This window comes from Echinops telfairi, unplaced genomic scaffold (genome assembly GCF_000313985.2).
Source record: "Echinops telfairi isolate 266 unplaced genomic scaffold, ASM31398v2 ScPeMD7_4;HRSCAF=17, whole genome shotgun sequence".
NCBI classification, from domain to species: Eukaryota; Metazoa; Chordata; class Mammalia; order Afrosoricida; family Tenrecidae; genus Echinops; species Echinops telfairi.
In genome coordinates, this window is record NW_022103900.1 from 3,622,041 (window position 1) to 3,646,405 (window position 24,365).

At 45.6% G+C, this 24,365-nt stretch overlaps 1 protein-coding gene across 1 annotated transcript in view; it reads right to left on the bottom strand.

The window, feature by feature from the left end:
- GAD1 (glutamate decarboxylase 1) overlaps positions 1-24,365 on the bottom strand; it is a 48,885-nt gene that overhangs the window by 11,717 nt on the left and 12,803 nt on the right. Inside the window, exons 5-12 of the mRNA XM_004703751.2 lie at positions 23,196-23,438; positions 14,434-14,524; positions 6,943-7,055; positions 5,755-5,870; positions 5,584-5,663; positions 5,277-5,331; positions 3,937-4,053; positions 2,767-2,831 (exon numbers count right to left, since the gene is read on the bottom strand). Coding sequence (XP_004703808.1) covers positions 2,767-2,831; positions 3,937-4,053; positions 5,277-5,331; positions 5,584-5,663; positions 5,755-5,870; positions 6,943-7,055; positions 14,434-14,524; positions 23,196-23,438 — 880 coding nt within the window. The remainder of the gene's footprint in view (positions 1-2,766; positions 2,832-3,936; positions 4,054-5,276; positions 5,332-5,583; positions 5,664-5,754; positions 5,871-6,942; positions 7,056-14,433; positions 14,525-23,195; positions 23,439-24,365) is intronic.

Sequence of the window (24,365 nt, forward strand, 5' to 3'; positions counted from 1 at the left end):
ATGTACAAATGCGCTTTACACAATTGATGTGTGTATGGATTGTGATAAGAGTTGTATGAGCCCCTAATAAAATGATTAAAAAATTAAAAAAAAAGAAATGCAAAAAAAAAAAACCTTGACTGAATGCTCACCTCATTGAAAAAGTGTCAAGGTTGAACCGTATTTAAAAAATGGTTGATGAAATCAATTTCCCTGTGCCTTCATTCACTGAGTCATTAAAAAATTATATTTAGAGCCTCATAAAATGTTTCCAATGGTTTTCTGACTGTTCTAAAGATCTGAAGTAAATGATTCTCTGCTGCCTCAAATGGAAAATAGTAAGATAGGATATGGATTCAATTTCCCTTAGAAGACATATGTACTTTTTAAATGTTAGAAAAGAGACAGGCGAGGGCAAAAAAGTTTCATGTTCTCCCAGACTCAAAGGTGCAAAATGAAAGCGGTTTGAAAAATCTAAACTATGACCTGGACTGGCTCAAAACACCCACTGCCATCGAGTTGATTCTGATTCATAGTGACTCCAGAGAACAGGGTAGAACTGCCCCATTTCTGGGAGCAGAATGCCCCATCTCACTCTAGTGGAGTGGAGTGCTGGTGGGTTTGAACTGCTGATTTTGTGATTAAAAGCCCAATAGGTATGTTCCAATGCCACCAGGGTTCCTGGACTGGCTAATTACATCCAATGTCCTCACAAGTAGTCAACATACTTATCTACACCCAATGTCCTCAGGATGCCACCCTCATATCGACACTTAACGTCCTCCAGCTTGTCGCCTCCTCCAGCTTTGTTTCCAGAGGCCGTCTCACCCGCCAGAGGAAGGAGGTGCAGTGGGCTCTGGGGGTGGGAGGGTGCGGGAGGCAACAAAAGCCAGCGTCTATATCACAGGGGAAGCCACCAGGAGGCTTTCCCAGATGCCTGCTCACGGAGCACCTCTCTGCCTACAGACCCTTCCTGCCCCTGACGCTTTGCTCCAATCACATGGCCTTTCTGATGCTCTTCCAACTCCCCAAGAGCAATCGTGCCTCAGGGTCTTTGCATTTGCCATTCCCACTGCTGGGTCTGCTCTTCCCCAGATTCTCCCGTCCGCTTTCCGGTCATCTCAGTAGCTGTGGGAATGTTACCTTCACAGACCACCTCTGGTCACCCTTTCTAAAACACCAGGCCTCGGCATGCAACTCTCAGTGACAGGGAGAACTGCACTACTGGGTTTTTAAGGCTACCATCCTTACAGGATCTCACCAGGGCTTTTCTTCGGTGGTTCAAACCACTGATCTTTGGTTAGCAGCCAACTGCTTAACCACTCTTTCCCTGCTGCTATTAGGTTGCTGTTATGCCGGTTCCGACTCAGAGCAATCTGATGGACAATGGAGCGAAACTCTGCCCGGCCCTGCACCATCCTCACAACTGTTCATCGTTGCAGCCACCGTGGCCACCCATCTTGCTAGAGCCTTCCTCTGTGTCCCTGACCTTCTACTTTACCACACATGATGTCTTTCTCCAGGGACTGGTCCCTCCTGACGGCATGTCCAAGATCTGTGAGACAAGCCTTCACATCCTTGCCTGAGGAGCACTCACAGTTGCCTAGTTTCAGTCTTTTTCTCTACTATGAGACAGATTACAGTGTGTGTGTGTGTGTGTGTGTGTGTGTGCGCACATACACATCAGAACACGATATATGTGTGTATACCTATTTGTATATGTGTTCATACATATGTCTTTGTGCGTGTATGTTGATGAAAGTCTAGCCCACTGGAATAAATGCCTAGGAAGGTCTGACTCATGATAGCACCTCAGTAAATATCTGCTGCATTAGGAAATGAATCAACATGGGTTCATTGTGGATCAATGCTTAGGAATCAGATCCAAATCACATTAGACTTATAGCCCCGTCCGAACATGAATGGTATAAAAAGATATCAAACAAGTTAGGCAGGCTGGGTGACCGACCCTTTCCCAGCAGTAAGCTTAATGAGGAAGGCGAATGAAAGGAAGTGGTGCCCTTGAGGAGTCCTGGTGGGGGTCGGGTAAGTGCTGGACTGCTAACCTCAAGGTTGGCAGTTCAAAATCACCAGCCACTCTGAGGAAGACAGATGAGACCGCCTGCTTCTGTAAAGATTTACAGCCTTGGAAACCCTGTAAAGGTTCGCTGTGAGTCAGAATTAACTCAGGGACGGTGGGGTATGTGCTCTGGGCAAACTGATTAAGTTGATTCCAATCCCTGCACGAGTCTCTCTTCTCTCTGATGTGGGCACCTGGCACTCGCACGGGCTGTGAGTCTTCTCCCACAGTGTTGTGATGACCGTTCACCTGTCTTCCTCTTTTCCTAAGTGGTGCATCAGCTGGGAACGTTTGCCTGGGAAGTCAAATCACGTTCATCTTTCCTTCTGTGCCGAAGACCTGGATTGAACTCTCAACTAAGGCACCTCAAGCACAGCTGACAGCTTTCTGTCAGGGGAAGCTCGATGCAGAACACACTAAGACATACTAGGAAGAAAGGCCTGTCTGTCTATTTACAAAAATCGACCCAGTGGCAATAGATCACATGGATGGGGCCGGATGAGGCAGTGCTGGGTTCTGCCGTCATGAGGTCACCATGAGCCAGGGGCCCACTCCGCGGCAGCAAACAACAGGAAGTACAGAACAAGGGCTCAATCAACGTCTGTTGAGAGCTGTTGGATTGAAAGATGCCAGGATCAGGTGAGGGCTGAGGAGCCAGGACGCAGCACCCAGCGTGTGGACTGTTCTGAGCAAACCGTAGCCCGTACCTTTCTATGCCACTGAGTTTATGGCGGTGCTTCCTGGACATGAGCAGCCCTCCGCCCCACGCAGCCTGTGAGGACAGAGAAAGGAGAGGAGGAAGGCGGTGGTGAGACTCTCACACCAGTCACACCACACCCCTAATCAAACGCGCGAGAGTGTCAAACGTGTGTGAAGTGCTAAGGAACGGAGACTCTCCTGGGGCCAAGTGAGCCCACACAGATGGTTCAATCGGGCGTGGTTGTGCTTATTCCTCCTTCTCCTTGCTTCTCCCACCAGTTCATCAGGTTAACTTCCGAGAAAGTGAGCCAGTGAAGGGTGTGAACCTGTGGGGCCCGAGGAAAGCCAGAGACGCTGGGCAGAGCCCCGGGGACCGCTCTGGAAGCACCAAAGGCCTGGAGCCTGACCGCTTGCTTCCTGCAGAACCGTCAACAGGCCAGAGCCCAGCCCTTGCTGGGACAGGTGGGCTGACAGGTGGACTGACAGGAGAGGAAGGCAGTGCTGTGTGTTTGAGGGATCACCTGACATAAGAACAGTCTTTGTTCCATAGCAGGGCAATTGGGCTGGTGCCCAGATGTGGGCAGTTAAGTCCTTCTGAGGAAGAAGAAAGACAGAGAAGGGAGGGAAGGAGGGAAGACCGGGAGGAGGGACCCAACTACACTTGGGGAAGCACTGAGTGTCCCTGGGAAAATTCCAGGCTAATTCTCTTCATAGATAACACCTCCTATAGACAACCTGGTTTTTGTTTTTCTACATGTATTATTAGCTTGGGGAAAGATGCCATAGGTGACGGGCTTGCAAACGTGCAGCCAAACATTCATGTCACTAGTATGAATTCACACCCTCGCGCTCTGGACACTCTGGCTTCCATTGCTTTACCCTTGAAATCTATGTTTCCCTCGGAAGCTGTTGTCCCCGGAGAATGAGGAAGAACACTTTTTCGGGGGAGCCGTGGAAGATACCCAGGGCCAGTCTGGACCCGGGGGAGCCCCAGCCTTTGCACCAGGATGGCGGTATGGATCAGTCATGAGTGGCTAGCTGGGGGCAGACAAGAGCTGGAAGGAATGTGGTGTGGGGAGTGGGCTGCTGGGAGTGGGAGGAGTTGGAGACAAATCACACAGCAGAGCTGCTTCCACCCCCCAAACAGCCCGGGCAGCTCAGTGAGTTATAGCACTTACATCGACATGCATCCAAAGGTTATATTTCTCACATATCTCTGCAATCTCCCGGATGGGATCAAAAGCTCCATACACAGTGGTGCCAGCAGTTGCATTGACATAAAGAGGAACATATCCCTACGAAGGAAGAGAGATCAGCAGATGAGTCTCTAACTTTTCTCACCTGCTCATTTCCACACGAAGTAGAAGAACGGCAGAGGCATTTGTTTTCCACACAGATCACCTAAGCTGGGCTGCATTCGCTCCTGGATCAGGTGGTATCTGTTTAACCGTTTAGCTCACACATTCAACAAATCCTCCTTGAGTGACTGTACTAGGCCTGGCCCTGGCGTAGAGGTTGGGGACACAGCAATGCGCACAGGGGACGAAGATTTCTGTGCTCGTGAGCTTTACATTTTAGTGGTGGAGGGCCAAGCAATCAATACAATTATGTAGGCAAACTGCACAGTATGTTTGGTAGGGATAAGTTCAAAGGAGAAAAATAAACCAGGAAAGAGTCATTATCTGGAGGGATGGGCAGGCATTTCTGCCAATCATCTGCACTTGGTTCTTTTGAGTGTTCTTCGAAGTTTATTGGCCTACTCATTAGAGCCAAGTGTTGTTTGGTTACTTAAAATAGGTTCATGTGTGAAAACGAAAAAGCTTATGCACAGTAAACACAGTAGCATTTTTTTTTCACAGTAGCATTTTTACATGAAACAAGGGAATGCGGAAGTAAAGTGACAGAAGTAAGACAGGCTAGGCACACTCTAGAGTTTTTTGAAGTTCAGCCACACCTCCAACCCTGGGCCAGTCCTCCCAACGTTTCCAGCCCTCTCCTCTCCTGAGGCTCGAGCAAACAACTAGGAAGAAGGAGGTTCAAGAATGGGGCCCCAATGTGTGTGATCAACGGCCTGGCAGCATCTGGTGGTGACTTGAGGATACAGCTGCTCTCTACAATTGTTGTTGTTTAAGAGAATCTGTCAAGGTCGGATTCGCCAAATATGATGGCTATCTGGGAGATCTTTGCTAGACAGAATCCGAAGCTAAAATGATCTTTGAAAGCAAGTGGAAAAGCTCAGTGAGATGGTACCTTCATGACGCTCAGAGCCTTGATCTAGTTCTGAAAGCCAAACAAGTCAGAGGACAGATGGTTTAATGACGAAATTTCATTTTGCAATAACAAAACCGAAAAAAAGGAATTGTGGAGATGACTTAAAACGCAATCATCTCATGAGTGGGGAGTATGAAAATATCTGAGACTAGAAATTTAGAAATTCACTAAGATGATCCCACAAACTCTCAAAGGTGTTTATTGTCTGGGGGGAAAATAAAAGTATGTTTTCAATATTTGCATTCACCTTTTGCTTGGCTTCAAGAATTTTTGCCTCTAAATCAGCCGGAATTATCTTCCCCCTGTAATTAGTATAAAGGGAAAGAAATTAAAATGAAGAATCAGTGAGATTGCACAAACACACACACACACACACACACACACACACACACGACTTCAGCAGCAGCAAAAAATAATTTAAAGCGGATATTTTCAACAGACCATTAGCAGCTTGGCACCCTGTACTGCGTCAGTCCTTAAGCACAATAAAACAAATTTAACAGATGAACACTTTTAATGCATCAAGAGCCTAATAGTCACTCTGCCCTGCCTACCTTTCATCGCACTTTATCAAAATCACATGGTCGGTTCCAAAGCCAAGGGCAGCCCCGGCCTTCTTTATGGAATAATGACTCTGCAACAAACAGGGGCTGGATGTTAGAACTCGGAATCCCGGGATTCAAAACAAACAAAACGACAGCTCATGTGCAGGAGCCCCAACTCACGTGTTCTGAGGTGAAGAGGACCAGCTTGGGCACAGCGGCCATGCCCTTGGTCTTAACTTCTGGGAAGTACTTGTAGCGAGCGGCCATGATGCTGTACATGTTGGAAATGGCGCCCCCTAGTGGTAAACAGACACAGTGGCAGGTGTTGGGGCTCTCACTATGGTTTTCTAACTGCGAAGGCTGAGCCGAAATGTCAAGGGCAAGAGTGGTGGGGAAGGGAGACTATCCTGAGAGATTCTGCTGGTGTCTGTTGGCAGAGCTCTCCTCTGGACCCTTTGCCCCAGCAATACAAGCAGCCAGGCTCCATTATCGATGCCGGCGAGGCAATTTGGCTGGAGGTGATTCAGAGACTCCAGTGCCCTTCCTGCCTAAAGCCTCGACGGAAATATAAGAGGTGGCGGTTGCAGTGGTTCCAAAGAGATGGGTGAATTACAACCTTCCTGCTTCCACTTTCTGCTCAATCCATTTACTGAACCAAGATGAATCTGTTCCCCGAGTCAGAGAGACAGGGCAAGGGAGACTCATGGAGCCTACCGAAAGAAGCAATGACATTGCTTGCTTACCTGCCTCGGCGCTGGCCTCTAACAACAGCCCAATTGAGTTAGCCATTTAGGAGTTCTAGGTGTTAAAGTAAAAAACAGGCTTGCGTTGACCTAAACAAAGGCCCTAAGAGAACGGAAGTCACTAGGCATGTTTGGCCGACACACACTAATGATAAGAAAATTAGTGGTCTGCTTACATTGCCCGGAAAATTGCCATTCTTGTTTCTTCTCTTCTTCTGCATTCTCACACTGTTCTTAATGCCCTAGATAACTTGCCCCAACCTCCAGGAATATTTGTCCTTGTTTTGAAAGATTCTTTTGGTGCCTACATGAGACTTGAGAGTCAAAGCAGAGATAACATTTGGGCTGAGAGGCACCAGGTAATTGATCATCTTGACTCACTGATGCCCAGCTTAGCCAAACTGCTTTTGATAGAAGAGCGTGGCTTAGCATGGTTCAGGCATAGTCTTTCTTAGATTGAACAGGGTTAGACACCATCTTTGTTAGCTAGCAGACCTTGATTCTGGCATTCTTGCTAAACTTTATTCCAACAAAGAGAGGAAGGCGGGAGTATCGGGAGAAAACCATTTGTTTTTTGTTGTTGTTTATTTGCTTGTTTCAAGGTCACCCATTCAGAGAAACGTACCAGGAGAAAATATGCCATCACCGTCTTGACTTGACCATCCAACTATCTCTCTCATCTTCTTAAGCGTTATCTGCTCCATGAGGACAAACACGGGGGCGATCTCATATGTAAACCTAGAGAGGCAGTGAGCAGAAAAGAGCGGAAATAAAGAAGGCAAGCCAATTATCGTGAGCTTAGTACCTGCACTTGAGTTCTAAAAAGAGTTCAAAAGCACTAAAACAATTCATTCCCTGGAAATACATGAAGTTGCAAATCATAACATGTCAGAAACCAGGTGTACTCAGAGAGGCAGGGAAAGCCTCCCTGTTTTGTGATTCGTCAACAATGACATCGCTCCTCATCTGAATGGGATGGCTTTTTCTGGGAGCACGCAGAAAAGCAACGAAAGAAAAGGACTTTTCTGGGCCCCTTTCACCACTAAGATTGCTGCATGAAGCAACTATGAATAGGAAAATGTCATCTACATTTTACATGAATCAGATTGCAAAAAGTGTTTTTTCCTTACTACCCATTTCACACTTGTAGAACCTACAAAACCCCAGAGGCAAACTCTAACTTTAAAAACAGTGTGAATAGCTGAAAACTGTGAAGATAATTGGGAATATTGACCTAGGATTTAAAGAGCTCAATAGCATTATCTACCTGGCTTTTCTACTAAGAATCCCTAAGGAAAACTGTTTCTGTAACTCTCTGAAGTCAGTATCTGTCAAGAATAATTATAAACGATGATACTCTAACGACCAATTATAAATAACATGGAGACAATCCACTGGCACACACAGCTAACTGTGGCCATCAGATAGCCCAGGAGATGAAGGTTGTCTTCTAACCAAAGGAGTTTTAAAAGGATCAGGCTGGGCTTTTCTCAAAGCAATTCAAAACCTAGGCTCAGTCTGGTAGCCTAGTCATTGATACAAGAACAAGGCAGCAATCATAGGGTCTAGAGTAATCAAGGAAGGTCCATCCACAGAAAATTCAGCCAGAAAACAACAACAACAAGAAAAGCTCTTTGTTAAGCTCTAAGGCCATTTGTTTTTCTTCTGTTGCCATGCCCTTGTTAACATTATAGTCTATGGCCTGGGCTTAGACCTTCCTTGCTGAAGACGGATGCCTAGATGCATTCAGTGAAGGGATATGGTAGTGGTGTGTGTGTGTGTTGGCGGGGGAAGGTTACTATTGGTTAGAATGTTTGGGCTGAGTGCCAGTGTTGAGCGCTAATGGGGATTCTTGCTAGCTTAGCCATTTAGAAAAGCTATTTTCAAGGATGAGATAACTATTGTGTATAAGACACAGGTGAAGCTACTCATGTTTAACCATGGAGGAAATGCAATTAATCACATGGCTGTGGAAGAGGACATGAAGGTGCTGGAAGGTCCTCAGGATAGGTCTGTTGGTAGAAGAATTTTTGTTTCCAAAAAAGAATATGTCCATTTTCCATGGAAAGCCCCTGAAAATTTAGAAGGAAGACCCTTGGAAATCATGTATTCAATTACCATCACCTCTGGAGGTCACAATCATGCTTTGGTCCTGCTCTGAGCCCCATCACCGTAGCAACCAACACTCCCTCATGTCTGATGGCCTGACAAAGGAAGAAGAAGAGAAGGATTCCTGGTTTAGCCTGTGCTGCGGAGTGGACCAAGAGACAAACGCACGATGTGCTTCTAATCATATTTGAACAATGTGTTACCCATGGTTCCATTCAAGTTTTGGATAACAGGTAATGGCACACACACAAAAAAGTTTGCATGGTGAGGCAGTCCTGGTGGCGGTATAACTGCTCGAATCTCAAAAGACCAAATAAGCAGGTACTCTGGGGTTGCCCCGGAGGTAAGACAAGGAAACAATAAACGCGTTCACCATACTATCGAACCTTCTCGAGGACTGAAGGAAAGCAGGGGGTCAAGTCACTGTCCGATGGCCAGGCAGGAACCATCTGAGAAAAAGAGAAGGGCTGAGATGGAGGCAAATTATTGCTCCAGCTCTGTGCTTCCTGGATGAAATGACTGGGCCCCAGGTTTGCACGGATTAGCCTTCCTACCCAAGGACTAGGAGGTGACCAGTACCCGCAGGATTAGGAGGAAGAGTTTAGAGAGTTAGATCGCAGGACTAGCTTCTCTGTTTCCACTTCTGTATCTATGCCTGGAACCCATTTCCAAGCCTTTCTCTCAGTTGTTTAACAAAGGCTTAGTCAATGACTGCTCTCTGCCAGGCGACAGCTTACTGCCTGAGGAGACAAAGACGTTTAAGACGCTGTTTGCAACCTTGGAGAGGAAGCTTGCTAGGATGAATCCAGTACCTGGTTCTTGGCCTGAGCTGCATTCTGTTGGGTAGTCCCTGTCTGGACCTGAAGAACCATCGCTAACACTGGCTTATCCTGACTCCTGTCCTTAGTTCTGACCAAATGTCCTGGAAGCTGGTAGATGGGTTCATAAATCTCGCTCTTAAGCCAGGTCTGCCAGATGGGATGTTCCTGAAACTTCCTCTGGCCCTGCCTGATCATGTTGAGCTGTGTTTAAGAACAGGGAGTGTGCTAGCACCTAGCCTTACACAAGGCCGTAAAATGCACTGAGAGCAATGACTAACTGCCCTGGGGTCGTAGACTTCTTTTAGGACCCTAAGAAAGCCATGACCCTTCTCTCCAGGAAGAAAATGAGAATCTGCGCATCCTTTGGTATATACGTATAGGGGGTCTCCTCTCGCCGCCCACACCCCAGGCTGGGAACTTCTTCCCTCAACGATAATGAAAGCAGAGGAAGTCAAAAGATCATAATTCGCATGTAGATTCCTAAGAAGCGGGTTAGATGCCAATGTCAGAATACAAGGTTACATCTAAGAATAGGAGAACAAGAAACGAGGATTTAAAAAGTTGGACAATGACATTCATGGAGTGACCCCAAAGAAAGAGTTCAGAGCCTTCCTGTCTTCCCAGCAGGCCGGGAGCTGTCTTTTGGCAGTGGCTCCACTTACCTTCCCAGGGGTGTTCCCTCAGGACCAAGGCAAGTCAAGCTGTTGACTCTCACAGCACAGTTTCTAGTTACTGCCCTGTGTCAATGTTCGGGTTCTTCGTTGATAGCAGACCCACGTTTTCTTTAGGGCTGCAACTTACCCAGGTCAAAGATTACATTTTTGCAGGCTCCCTAAGTGGCCGAGGGTGTAAGCGGTGGGGATGTTGTGTGGGACTTGTGAGGGTCCTTAAAATGAAGGAGTGTGTCTCCATTTTGCCCTTGCTTCCTTGTTGGCTTTCTTCCTCCGATTTGCCTCCCCTCTTCCTGAATTCAGAAACAGACACATGATGGCGAGAACTTCGGCAGCCAGCCTGGACCATGAGGAGACTTTGAGGTTGAGAGCCACGTGGTACAACAACATGGATCAGAGAACCACGAGGAGCCTGGGCTCTCGGTGCCTGGCAAGCACCGAAAGAAATGATCTTCTCCATTGACTAGACCGACACTCCTTGTGGCCATTCCCTCTTTGCAGATGCGGTCTACAGATAGAGTGGGCAGTCTAACCTTACCCCAAAGGACCAGACACCTGAGGAGAACTTGGTGAGGGCCCCCAGGTGCAGGTATTTAGAGATGAGACAGAAAGGAATGAGCCAGAACCGAAGGGAAGCTCAAATCAAACCAAACTCACTCACTGCCACTGATTCCATTTGAATTCATAGCAACCCTATAGGAAGGATTGAGCAGAATTATGTTCTATGGGGTTTTGAGCCTGTAAATCTTTATGGGAGCAGAAAGCCTTGTTTTCCTCCCATAGGGCAGCTGGTAGATTTGAACTGCCAGCCTTGTGGTTAGCAGCCCAATGCTTAACCCACTGTACCACCAGACCTGCCAAACTGAAGGGAAGGGACCTTGAAGGGCAACAGCATGGCTGGCTTTCCTGGGTGCATGCACTGCAGGTTGGATACTAGCCCTTTAAGGCTGCAGCTTCAAAAATCATTTGGCTGGATGGGTGTGATTACCCCTCATTTTCCTGATGAAGAAATTGAGGTTCAGAGGAATTCAGTAATTTGCTTGAAGATCTCACAGGATGTTTCAGAGTCAGAATTCCAAGTCCTTTACTTCACAGCTGATCTTCTATGACAAATGGACACTGCTTTGTTCAGGTGCGTCTCTAACAATCTGCCGAGGGTATAAGATGACTGATAACCCCCCTAACGTGCTTCCTCGGTAATTTCTGCACAAACGCAGCACCAGAGGCTTGGGATCACAGCCTCCTAACACAAGAGCTATGGGAGCGCATGCATGAAGATTATGTATTCTTATGAGGTCAGAGGTTATAGAGGCAGACTGTTCTTAAAGCGGTGCCCTGCTCGACCGACATAACTGTGCGCGAGGGCTCTGTTTGGAAAGAAAATGGCTTGACATGCCCTGGACAATTACACTTAGCAAGTTGTCTTTGCATTCTCTATCGAGCCCTAGCTTGGAGGGTTCTCAGCGGAGTAAGCGCAGGCAGCCATCAAAGCAAGACCATACATATTCTTTCTCATCTGACAGCCTAACCTCACCCTTGGCACTTAGATTTGGTCAACTGGCCAGTTGTTGTTTTGTGAAAAAGGACACGGGTGATGCAGTTATTATTCTTGATTAACAGTGGCACCAAAGTTCAATAATGCGGGTGCAGGTCAGAAGATGAACCCATCACTAATTAAATCCTCTTCTGCCCAAGACGGGGCTCTGATTCTCGCCTGGACTCACCTGACGCAGCCATTGGAGAAGGCGCGGTCACAAGGGAGCTGGATCCTGCATATGCTCCCGACAGCACGGCCACATTTCGTGATCTTCCAAGGGGAATTGGCTTCAGATAATTTCTAGATAATAGGTATTACTTCTTCAGACAATGACTTGTCTCTAGAACTGACAGAAACTCTTGCACTAGTTTAAATAATCTTCTCTATCAATCAGCTGGAATCAGGTCAGATTTTACCAACATCCACTGTCCAGTACATCTGTAATTACTACGTGCCCTTCAGTTGGATTAGCCTTGACCGTGGATGCTGATGCAGCTTCATGTTTTATGGCTCAGCTGAGGCACGAGAAGAGTAAGGAACTTTGATTCTATGAACACTTTCCAAAGGGAAAATGTGCGGCATCTTTCTGTGCTTTGGGCTGCTAATTGCCAGGCCAGCTGTTTGCAGCCCCCAGCCCCTCTTGGGGAGAAAGACTGAGCTTTCTACTCCCGTGAAGAGTCTCCAAAACTCACAGGGGCAGTTCTACTCTGTCCTGCAGGATCACTATGAGTTGGCATCACCTTGATGGCAGTGATTTTGGGTGTTTTTTGGTTTTCTGTTTGAGAACAAGTCTTTTTGGGAGGGTGTCGGGTCATCGATGGTTCAGAGGACTGAGTTCCTTTTATCTACTTTGTGATCGGCTATTTATCGTAAGCACTAGCAGCTAAGTGGCTCACAGAATACACCCTTAGAGGCAATGGGTGAACTCAGTGCTTTTGTTGACACGGGCACTTGGACCTTCCTATAAATGTGCTTTTTACTCCGCTTTTCTCCTTTATTTTCCAAATGGTTGCGTTTTAAAAGACTGTACTTTCTAATTAAAATGGATCCTCTAACTCAGCATTAGTGGGCTGTTCCCCTCGAGTTGTAACTCGTGTAGTATGAGGTCTGGGCTCACTGCAACACTTTGACCCCACACGCCTTCATACAGTGCAGATGGCACCGGCGAGCTTTTCGTGGGAGGAGACCACAAAAGCCATGGTCTCTTTGCCCTGAATCCCTCCCCGGCTTTCAGAGGCCCCAGTGATCTGACATGAACCCCTGGGAAGTTATGCCATGACGTCATATAAGCAGGGATGAAAACGGTTTTCTTTTTCCAACCGTGGTCATCTTTTATGCCTTTGGCACAAAGGCCTTGGGAGATTTCACCATTGTGATCTTCCAAGAGCAAACAAAGCAGGGATCCTTAATTAACAGAAACGTTGACCCTGGATATGGTAGTTAGAGTATTAGAGACACAACATTCAGCCATTTTGGAATATGAAGATCAAGACATCACTTTAAAAGGTCCTTTAGGTTTTCGGGCTGGGAGCAGTTCATTTGGGAAATACGAATAACTTGCACCCTACAGTGACGTCAAACGGAATCCCTCATTAAGTAAGGAACACACTGCGTTCACCTGTCTTCACTGTTCTGAATCGATCGCGGGCCGCCCCTGGATAATGAACGGCTGATTTACAGGCAACCCCTAGGAAGAGCCAACCCCTGAGAAGCCTGTGAGGTGAAAAATTTGAGGTATACACATTGGCTCATAATAACAAGCAGGCATCTTTTACTTTGGGATGTGCATCACCACATTATTAATATCATTACTGTATGATTATGCTATAGATGCTCAGTGTACCTGGAAGTGTTCCTTAATGTTTCTGTTATGCATAGACAGGTACTCTGTCTACTACATAATAAGACAAACATTGACTAACTGCTGTTAGATAGGAACCAAACCGTACCTCACGATGTTGACTTCTGTATGAATTAGATTTGATGGCAGACTTAAGAACAAAGCTCACTCGTCATCCAGGGACAGCCTATATACTTATTTAGTAAGTTCATTACATAAAAGAAAAACCAGGTGGTTATTTTCTAAATATTTCCACGGTCACACGTGTGATTGTTCCCTGCTGCGGAGTCGGCTTGGACTCATGGCAAGCCCAGCGCACCACGGATCACACTATTGCGATCCAGGTGGTTTTCTGTGGCTCATGTCCAGAAGCAGCTCACCAACACTTTTCTCCTAGCCCGGCCGAGTCTAGAAGCTCCACTGAAACGATGCCACACCGGAGCAATATGCACGCCTTCACTGTGGCTGAACATGAAGTATGCGGGCTGGGGACTGGACCAGCTCTCACGTGGAAAGGGAGAATGCCACGACCGAGCCCCCTCTGCCCTCTCCCCAGCAACTGAGCCCCAGCTGCCAGGGCCCTGGAGTCCACTTCAAACACATTGACAAAAGCTTAGCAGCCAAACAAGATGGCCTACGTCAGTGAGTCTGGGGAAAATGTCAAATCCTGGAGAAAAGTTATTTGGAAAAGAATACATCACGTATCAGCTGAATTTTATTGTAGGCTCTTCCGTTAAGCAATCGATTAATTTGGTTGAACTGGTTTGTGGCTTTCAGGCAACTCTCATTACAGGGGAAATCTGAGAAGGATCAATGCACCTGGATGGGAAAATGAACCAAGATCACATCCCAAACATTAAATTGAGCAGGAGGAGACGTGAAGTCTTTTCACATGAAAATTCCATTACATTCAAGTTGGAAAGCTAAAGCTGTCATTTCTTACAACCATGCTATTCGTAAGTTACATTAGTCAATTCAAAAAGGGTTGCGTAGCAACTCTTAAACCAGGACTGGGATAAACCTAGATTTTCGAGGAAAAACAACCGAGACAACTTTAACAAACGCATAAAACCACTGGGACTGGACTTGTAAAACAAAAGCGACAGCCATACGTCACAGATGCTGACACGGGACTTACATGTTGGTATTGGCAGTTGATGTGAGCCATTCGCCGGCTAAGCCAATGACATCCAGTCCAGTGGAGAGCTGGTTGAAAAAGCGAGGGTGACCTGGAGAGGGAGTTAGAGGGACATCAAGGAAAATGCTGGCATTCAAGCTACTTTCAAAGCAAAAGGTCTACCTCACTGAGCCACCCATGGGAACCTCTATCCCAATGATGTTGCTGACAGAAAGACCCTAACTTCATTGAGGAGAAAGCAGGTTAACCCACTCTACACCAGCCCTTAACTTTCATGACATCTCCACAAACCTTTTCTGGTTTTTAAGGCACCACGCTGATAAAGAAAACAAACACAAGCACAATCTAGTATTATAAAACTGACTGTGATTTCCAACATCCTATCTGGCGATTTTCAGATGAACTCTTCTGTTACATTTATTTTAATTAGAAAGCAGGATGTGATCATCTTTCTTTTCTCCCTAAAGATTTCCATTTTTAATTGACTATTCCTAGGATGATAGGCCCCAGAGAAGGCCTGTGACTTTGTGGGCCAAACCAAGCCTGGCCACAGTGCAGCTTTGATGCTGTGGCTGTGGGCATAGCACCCCTCTCTGGGTCTCTGGGCCCGTCCAGTAAGTATGACATCCATGACGTATGGATGTGCTTTGCCCACGTAGAGTCAGGTAACGGACTACATTCATGCTGATGTATTGCAAAGATGCTCTGGCATCTTCTCTGTGAAACACGCAGACTGATTTCCTTCACTCATTGAACTGTTGGTGAAATAGATGCTACTATGACATGACTCTGTAAAGTCTTTTGCAACCCATGGATACATCAAAAGGCTTTGTTCTCAGCAAATTCAGAACTGTTGTCAAGTTTTGGCCAACTTGGCTCACTGGAAAACTCAACTCCCCATCAGCAGGCTTGGCTCGGCTGTCATGAAGGCATCAACGCAATACATTATCTAGGGTGTGTGACAGAGAACTGGTGTTAGAAAGATGTGCTGACTGCTGTGTTTCCAGAGAAAATTGCCTTTCCCTCTGAAATAACTGACAGAGAGCTAGTGCTTGACTGTCCCTGGCTGAACACCTCCGCTGCCCCTCCTCACCACCCCACTAGCTTGGTGAGAAAGTCTCTTCGTCGCTAGGTGTGATCAGGACCCAGTCTAAAGATCTTGACTATATCTACTACTTATATCAGAATATACCACTCTCTATGTCTCATGAGCTCTCAAAAAACAAATGATTTTTATTGTTTAAAAAGATGCATAAACAGTAACCTTAGTGACAGTGTGGGCCCAGATTGCAAACCCTCATCTGGAATGAATAGATCAAACTAGCTTTTCACTCCATTTTGCTCAGTACTAACAGAACCTATGGGATTTCCTGCAACACAACTAATTTGTTGAGATCCATTAAAAACTGTATGTCGCACTGAAAAGTGGATGAAGGGAGACGTCGGACAGGGCAAGATATGGCAAAATACCCATTTATAAACTATCAAGGGCTCATGCGGGAGTGGGGAGCGGGGAGGGAGGGGGAAAAATGAGGACCTAATGTCGGGGGTTTAAATGGAGAGAAAATGTTTTGAGAAACGATGTACAAATGCGCTTTACACAATTGATGTGTGTATGGATTGGGATAACAGTTGTATGAGCCCCTAATAAAATGTTTTAAAAAAAATTGTATGTCACAGACCCATTTGAAAACTCAACAAACATTTTCATTTAATATAGCACTGAATGCTATGAAGGAGACCAGAAAGGAAAAGTATAACAGGAAACTGATTATGGAAGCAATCCAACAAATCTGTTTGATGAGATTGAACCAACAAATGATAGGACATAATGTATTAACCACCAAGTAATAACAAATTATAAGAAAAAAAGAAAGAAAAAACATAGATCCAGAAATGGGTTTGGGGTTCACACCAAATCCTAGCTCCAACTTAAGAACAATTAGTTTTTACATCATGGCCCTGCTTGACACTTGTCCTCAGGAAGAGAACACAGAAGATACAGGTGCTATAGCAAAGTGTAGCGAAGAACGTAGATGATGCCTGGCTATCAGATAAAATAGCATCAGAGCCTAAATTGTGAGAATCCATGTACAGAAGGTGATGGATGACGGTGGGAGCCCAAGACTCATTAGGAGATAAGTCTTCAGAGAACTCCGTCTACCTACAATTGAGGGATGAGAGGAAAGTGGTTACTAAACAGAGAGCTTTGGAGAGAGGAGTATAGAAGATCAAAGGTATAAATCTGACTCGAACTGTTAAAATTTTGTCAGTAGATCTCCCCTTCGATACATCTGGTTTCCAAATTTTTCCAGATTTCCTGATCTGCTTTCCAAAATTTTCTGTATTTCCTGATATGGTTTCCAAAATTTTCTGTATTTTTGGTCTGCATTGTTTTGTTTGTTCATATTAGGGAGTATCTCAAAGGTGTCTTGTTATTAGAAATCACCCTCTTGAAGTTGCGTTACATGTTTTCCTATTTTTCAATATGTGAAACCCAAGATTGATGCCCGTATAGAGACAGCAAATAGAATAAGGATTTGGGGGGGGGGTACAGTAGTGGAGGTTGGAGGGTGAAGGGGAGATCATGTCAAGGAATCCATGTAAAAAAGGAATGTTTGGAAACTGTGGTAGCAATCGTACAATTCTGCTTGACATGACTGAGCTACAGAATGATATGACATATATTTTAAATGGATTTTTAAAAGACAGAACTGAATCATAAAAAATTTCAATGGCACTACTTGCTAATGTAGCAAAACTATGTAGGGTGGTAGAGACAAAAAGAAGGACCAAGACAAATAGAAAGTCCCACATCCAGCAAAGGACAGCAGTCCACAAACCACCACTTGCTTGTCGTACTGTGGGGCTTGTGTGTTGCTGTGATGCTGGAAGCTAAGCGACTGGTGTTTCAAATGGCAGCAGGATCACCCAAGGGGGACAGGGTTCATGGAACGCCCAGGCTCAGAATGAATAGGTTGTGCACTTCTGAGGGATTCGTCACCTTATGAACTTATGCACAGCTGCACGACCTTGTCAGCCATTGTGCCAGGAGACGAGCCCCTGAGGTCAGAAGGGACTCAGACGAGGAGGAGAGAAGAAACGCTGTCTCTGCCAAGGAGGGTTGGCGCTAATGGGGTGGACGGAGTAAAGCTTTGGGGATGTTCATTTGCTCATGATAACAACTCAAAATGAGAAAGAAATAGCTGCAAATATCTATTAATAGTCAGAACAGAATGCATGAGTCTAGGAAAATTGGAAGTTGTCAAAAATGAATTGGAATGCATACACTCAGGCATTGCTGAGTTGCAATGGGCAGGTCTTGGCCATTTGGAATCAATCATTTGGTTTACTAGGCTGGGATCGACAAATTCCTGGTGAATGGTGTCATATTGACCATCAAAAAGCACTTTTCAAGATCTAGCCTGATATGCGATGCTGTTGGGGATAGGATAATCTCTATTCACATACAAGGAAGTCCAGTTAATACAGCTATTATTCAAACTGACCACAGAAAGCACGAAGACTAGTGAGGAAGAACTTGAAGAATTCTACTAACTTCTTCAGGTTCAAATTGGTCCAACATGCCATCAAGATGCATTAACAATGACTGGTGACAGGAATGTGAAAGATGGAAACAAAGAGGAAGGAACAGTAGTTAGAAGATATAGCCTTGGTGACAGAAACTAAGCTGGGAATTGCATGACAGCATTTCTCAAGACTACTGATGTCTTCATAGCAGACATCATTTTTCAACAACATAAACAGTGACTATACACAAGGACTTCACCACAGGAGGTATACAGGAATCAAACTGACTACATCAGTAGAAAAGGATGATGAAGAAACTGGATCTCTGCAGCCAAAATGAGGCCAGGAGCTGACTGTGAAACAAACCTTCAGATGCTCATATGTAAGTTCAGAGTGAAGTTCAAGAAAAAGAAAACCAGTCCACATATGACCTTCAATATATCCCACTTGAGGTTAGAGAACATTTCATGGACAGATTTGGCACATTAAATACTAATGACCAAAGACATGTTGGACTGTGAGATGACATCCAGAGCATCACACACGAAGAAAGCAAAAAACCATTAAAAAGACAAGAAAGGCTGGTGTGCTTCTTCCACGTGGGCTTTGCTGCTTCTCAGCTAGATGATCGCTTGTTTATCTCCAAGCCTTTAAGACCCCAGACGCTATATCTTTTGACAGCTGGGCACCATCAGCTTTTCTAATCACATTTGCTTATGCACCCACTTTGTCTTCAGTGATTGTGTCAGGAAGGTGAGCATCACAGAATGCCAGATTGTTAGAACAAAGTGTTCTTGTGTTGAGTTGAGGCCAATGTCCATCTGCAACCTTAATTCTTAACATATATACACATATACATATACATTTCTATCCCCCTCTCATTTTATATATATATATATATGGCTGTACTTAGGCCTCTATAAATGTCCTCTGCCTCCTGGTTCATTCCTCTATTTCCTTTTACTTTCCTCTTGTCCCACCATCATGTTCGGCCTTCATTCGGGTTTAGTAATTCCTCGCTGCTGTATTGCCCTTGATTAAGCCACACTAGGCATCCTATGACCTTCCTTCCATTGATTTTATTCCACTTGTTGTTCCCTTGTCCCTGGGTTGGTTCCCCATCCCCCCTTTCTCCCACCTCCCTTTCTTCCGTATCCGCCCCTGAATCATTGGTCCCATTATTTTCCTCTCTGAATTATTTATCCCAGTTATCTAATCTAGATAGACATGCAGATACATTAATAAGTGCAAAACCCTGGCAAAGCCAAATAAAATACCAAAGGAAGTCAAAACCAACAAAACGATAACAACAACAACCCAAAACAAAACCAAAATAACAATAACAAAAAGAAAGCCACTGACAAAAATGGAAAAGCCTACAACTAGTTCAAGGTCTGTTTGTTGGCCTTTACGAGTGTTTTCCAGTCGAGTCTGATGGGGTGCCACACTCTGTTTCCCAAGTCTACTTTTGGTATTCCCGGGGATGTCATCACTCTGCTCCCCCTGCTGCTCTGCTGCATGCTCTCAGTGCCTCACCCCAGCGTGATGGGGCCAGACCGTGCACTATTCCTGCACTGTGTCTCCTGTGCTGTCCCCCAGTGCCATGTTTCAGTAAGGGACGCTGTGTCCCATGGTGGGTCCAGCCCTACGGTCCTCACTGTGTGTTGTCTGCTTCGAGCAGGAACATTGTCCTCAGGGATTGGTGGGCCAGGATGTCCTTTCCTCCCTCTCCATCCCTTTGTGTTTCTCCCACGTACTCTAATCCGACGCACTCCTCTCCTCAAGCTGTAGCCCCAGTGCTGTCCTCTGAAGTGCATTCTTCTGAGGGGGGGTTGTGTCCACATAGTTGGGATTGGGACTGGCCCAGCAGACCTCTCAGAAGCAACAAAGCCCCCATGGAAGAAGCACAACAGCCTGTGTGATCATGAGGTGTTGATGGGATCAGGTTCAGGCATCTAAGACCCAGAACAAAACCATACCCAATGTAATTGGGGGTAGAGGGGGCATGGAGTGGAGACCCAATGCCCATCTGTAGACAATTGGACATCCCCTCACAGAGGGGTCACAGGGAAGAGATGAGCCAGTCAGGGTGCAGTATAGCACCAATGAAACACACAACTTTCCTCTAGTTCTTTGGTGCTTCCTTCTCCCTACTATCATGACCTCAATTCTACCTTACAAATTGGATTAGACCAGAACATGCACACTGCTACACATAAGAGCCTGAAACACAGGAAATCCAGGATAGATAAACCCCTCAGGGCCAACAATGAGAGTAGAGATACCAGGAGGATTAGGGGAGGCTGGGGGGAGGAAGGGGGAATTGACTACAAGGATTGATCTATAATCCCCTCCCAGGGGGATGAATAACAGAAAAGTGGGTGAGGGGTGACAGAGGATGATGTAAAATATGAAAATAATAATCTATAACTTATCAAGGGTTCATAAGGGAGGGCAGGTGGGGGAGTGAGGGCCAAGAAATGGGGAGCTGATATCAGGGGCTCAAGTGGGAAGAAAATGCTTTGAAAATGATGATGGTGGCATATGTGCAAATGTGCTTGACACTGGAGGAATGTATGGATTGTGATAAGAAATATAAGAGCCCCCAATAAAAGTATTTGAAAAAAAAAAAAAAGGAAACATCAAAGTGGATGTCAGGATGGACTCTAAAACTTGCATTTGAATGTAGAGTAGCTAAAGAAAATGGAAGAAATTATGAAATAAAAGACCGAAACAGGAGGGAAAAAAATCTTGAGAAGACAAAGTAAAGTATTATAATGTAATGTGCAAAGACTCGTTCAAGGGAATACTGTATGGTTTAAAATCAGGAAATATGTGCATCGGGGTTGCATCCGTTCCCCATACTTAATCAATCTTTTATGCTGAGCAGTATTCCCAGAAGCTGAACTATATGAAGAATGAGGCTTCAAGATCGGAGAGAGGCTTACTGACTACCAACACTATGCAGATAACACAGCCTTGCTTTCAGAAAGCCAGTAAGATTTGAAGTAGCTGCTGATGAAGATCAAGAACTGCAGCCCTCCATAATTTTTGCAACTCACTGTAAAGAAATCCCACATCCTCGTACCTGTATCAATAAAGAACACCACGATAAATGGAGAGAAGATTGAAGTTGTCCAGGCTTTCATCTTGCTTGGATCCACAACCACTACGTATGGAAGCAGCAGTCAAGAAATCAAAGAAAGTACCGCGTTGGCAAAACATGCTCTCCAGAAGTCCTTAAAGTGTTGAAGAGCAAGGATGTCGCTGTGAGGACTAAGGTGGCCCTCACCGAAGCCGTAGGATGTTCAATTGCTCCGCATGCATGCGAAAGTTGGCAAATGGAAAAGGAAGACCGGGGAAGAATAGATGCATGTGAATTATGGAGCTGGTGAAGGATATTGACAGTACCATGTACTGCCAGAAAAACAAACAAATCTGTCTTGGAAGTCCTGCCAGAATGCTCTTTAGAGGCAAAGATGGTGAGACTTTGTTCATACTTTGGATACACTGTCAGGAGAGACTGGTCTCTGGAAAAGGACAGCATACTGGAACATAGAAGGTCAGCAAAAGAAGGAAGACCCTCAACACGGTGGACTGACACAGGGATTCTAAGAACGGGCTCAGACCCAACAACAATCACGGACAGTGCTGCAGGACCAGGCAATGTCTTGTTCGGTTGCACACAGGGTAAACCAGAATGCGTCGCAGGCTAAAAGTAAAGTTTTCATGGACTTGTCCACACCGGTGTTAGGTGCTGTCGAGTCAGCACATGTTGTACACAGCAACCTATGAACCACAGAACTAAATGCCTGGTGATTACCTTGGGAAAAAAAATCAGACATTGAAACCCCTCTGGATGGATTTGAACCTCCAACCTTTCCATTAACAGTCAAGCTCACCAAACATTGGCACAACCTTAGGACTTTAATCATGTGGCTACTATTGTGACAAGTGCACACACTTTTCTTTGAGAGACACTATGCTGGGTTTCAATGATAAAAGTATGCAGTCCCCAACTCTGTGAAAGTGTATGCAAAGTGAACTGACAAAGCAGAAAACACTGGCGCCAAATAAGCCCAGATAAAACATACATGGAGAAGTCAGAATCTTTTATCCAGCTAATACCACTCTTTGATCTCCCTCAGGAGTAAGGAAGCCATAGACAAAGCTGACCTATAACTAAATCAGTGGTAAGTGCTTTTCATTAAAAACAGGCTTTGTACATATAACTGAGTTTTAACTATTGAAGTTGTCATCCACTGAAGTTACACTTATTCTAGAAGTGCTGCCAGAGTCCAGGTTACCTTATTTAGAAATATCCCCTTGGTCAGCCTTGCTATTTCATTTTAGCACTTTAATTTCCCCGTCCAACAGCCATACTCAAATCTATCATCCCTCCCCAGTTTGAGCTTTAATTTATTTTCAAATGACTAAGAAGAATGAGAAAATAGAAAAGTGATGGAGAAAGAAAGAGGAGAGGCAGGAAAAGGAGTTCCTGTGAGTTGTGGCCTCAAAAGCTCCCCTACGATGGCAATTATGCCACAGATTGCCAGTTCTCATAGACCCATCTGCCCAGTTGCTCAGGGAAGCCAGGTTGCAGTGGGGAGAGTAGAACAGGGAAAAGGAACCATTGTTTCACTCCTACAATTGGACTCAGTCCAGAAAGAAATCTACAAATCACTTGAACTTGAGACATCTAGAAAATAAGCACTTTCCTCAGAATTACAGTTTAGATTGGGCTCCTGTAACATGAAAAGGAGGCAGTCGGACAGCTGAAAATAGGATATGGTGACTCAGGGCATATAAACTCCAGAGATTGAAGTAGCCTGAAGGAATGGGTTGACTTGCTGGTCTATCCAATACAAGGGGTGGGAAACGGCCCGATTTGTGCCAGGGACAGTCCAGGATAGGATTTGTCAGAACAAAATAGCCACGTGAAGAGAGGAAGGAAAAGGAGCAGGATGGGTTATTCTGCTCTAGGTTGTGAACAGTCTAAAACCAAGAAGGAACAACTCGTCATACAAAACTGGACATCAGTCTGCATCTTCTATATCTACCTTTGCTCAGTCAGGGGACATCGACGGGTGGTCACTGCCCAAGGTCATTCTTGTGCTCACAGAGCCTTTTGCTGCCATCCCTTTAAGATGGGGGGTGGAAGGTGGTTGAGGTGGGAGTGGTGTGTGGAGACCAAGGGTGGCACTGGAGGTCCGCCTGGCTCTCACCCTTACCTGTGCGGACCCCATACTTCAGGGTATCCCTGCAGTCAACCAGGATCTGCTCCAGGGATTCAGGGTGGTCAGACAGCTCCAAGTTGAAACCTTCCATGCCTTCTAGCAACTGGTGCGGGTGGTGAAAGTCCAGCACCTTGGTGGAGCGGTCGAAGGTCTTGCGGACATAGTTGAGGAGTATGTCCACTACCTCCAAGAGAAACTGCACTGTTTGCTCTTCCCCATTCTTTGCTGGAAGCAGATCTGAGGAGGCAAAGCCAACAGGTTATTATCATCTCACTCATACCTCACTCTCCTTGGCCCAGACATCCCTAGAACCGGACACGATATTTTGTACTGGCTAAATACCATTTCAGGACATGCAGGATAATCTGATATGACACATTCTCAGCTAAAAGCGCCTAGACACTTACACAAATATTTTGCATGCACTGTCTGGGGTTCCGGGCTTTCTGCTTTGAGAAGCTGTGAGCTCCCCACCCCTGTAGTTGTCATCTGCAGACCGCTGGGAACTTATCCCAGTGGAGGGTCCTTCCCCCTTGCTCTCCTGCTACAAGGTGTCTCAGACACAGGGCTTTTGTTTGGTGTTGTGACATGCTTCATCTGCTCTGTGGGGAGGGACTGTGATCTCTCCCCAAATGGTGGTCCTTTATGGTTTCCTCAAACCGGAAATAAGTACTAGAAGGTAGACTTGGAAACTACTTCATCTCTCTTGACCTCATCCTTTTGGGATGTCTGGAGATGACTAAGCATCACCTGGTGGTTCAGGAGATACGGCCTCTGCTGGGCAGAATCAGGCTGCGTGGATAACGGGGGAATGCTGCAGGTGGCCCCAGCTGAGGGTGTCAGCCATCGCACAAGGGAAGGCTATCAAGCTACACATGGTGCTCTGTGTCCATTCCCAGGATGCTCTCTGAGTTTTTAAGACAGTCTATTTAAACCCCTGGTGAGTTCCCTTTGACCACGGACCACAGATGTGAACAGCCTTGCTATCAGGTAGAACGCATTGGGAAGTGGATTGTTGCAGATGCAATTAGGTTAAAATTTATCACCCTATCATTTGATCGTCCTTATAATCCATGTAAATGTGTTCTAGCTTTTATTTTCTGCCTTTTCAATTGAAGTTTTAATCTGTTATTGTTGTTAGTTTTCTGACTTAATGTTTTCCTG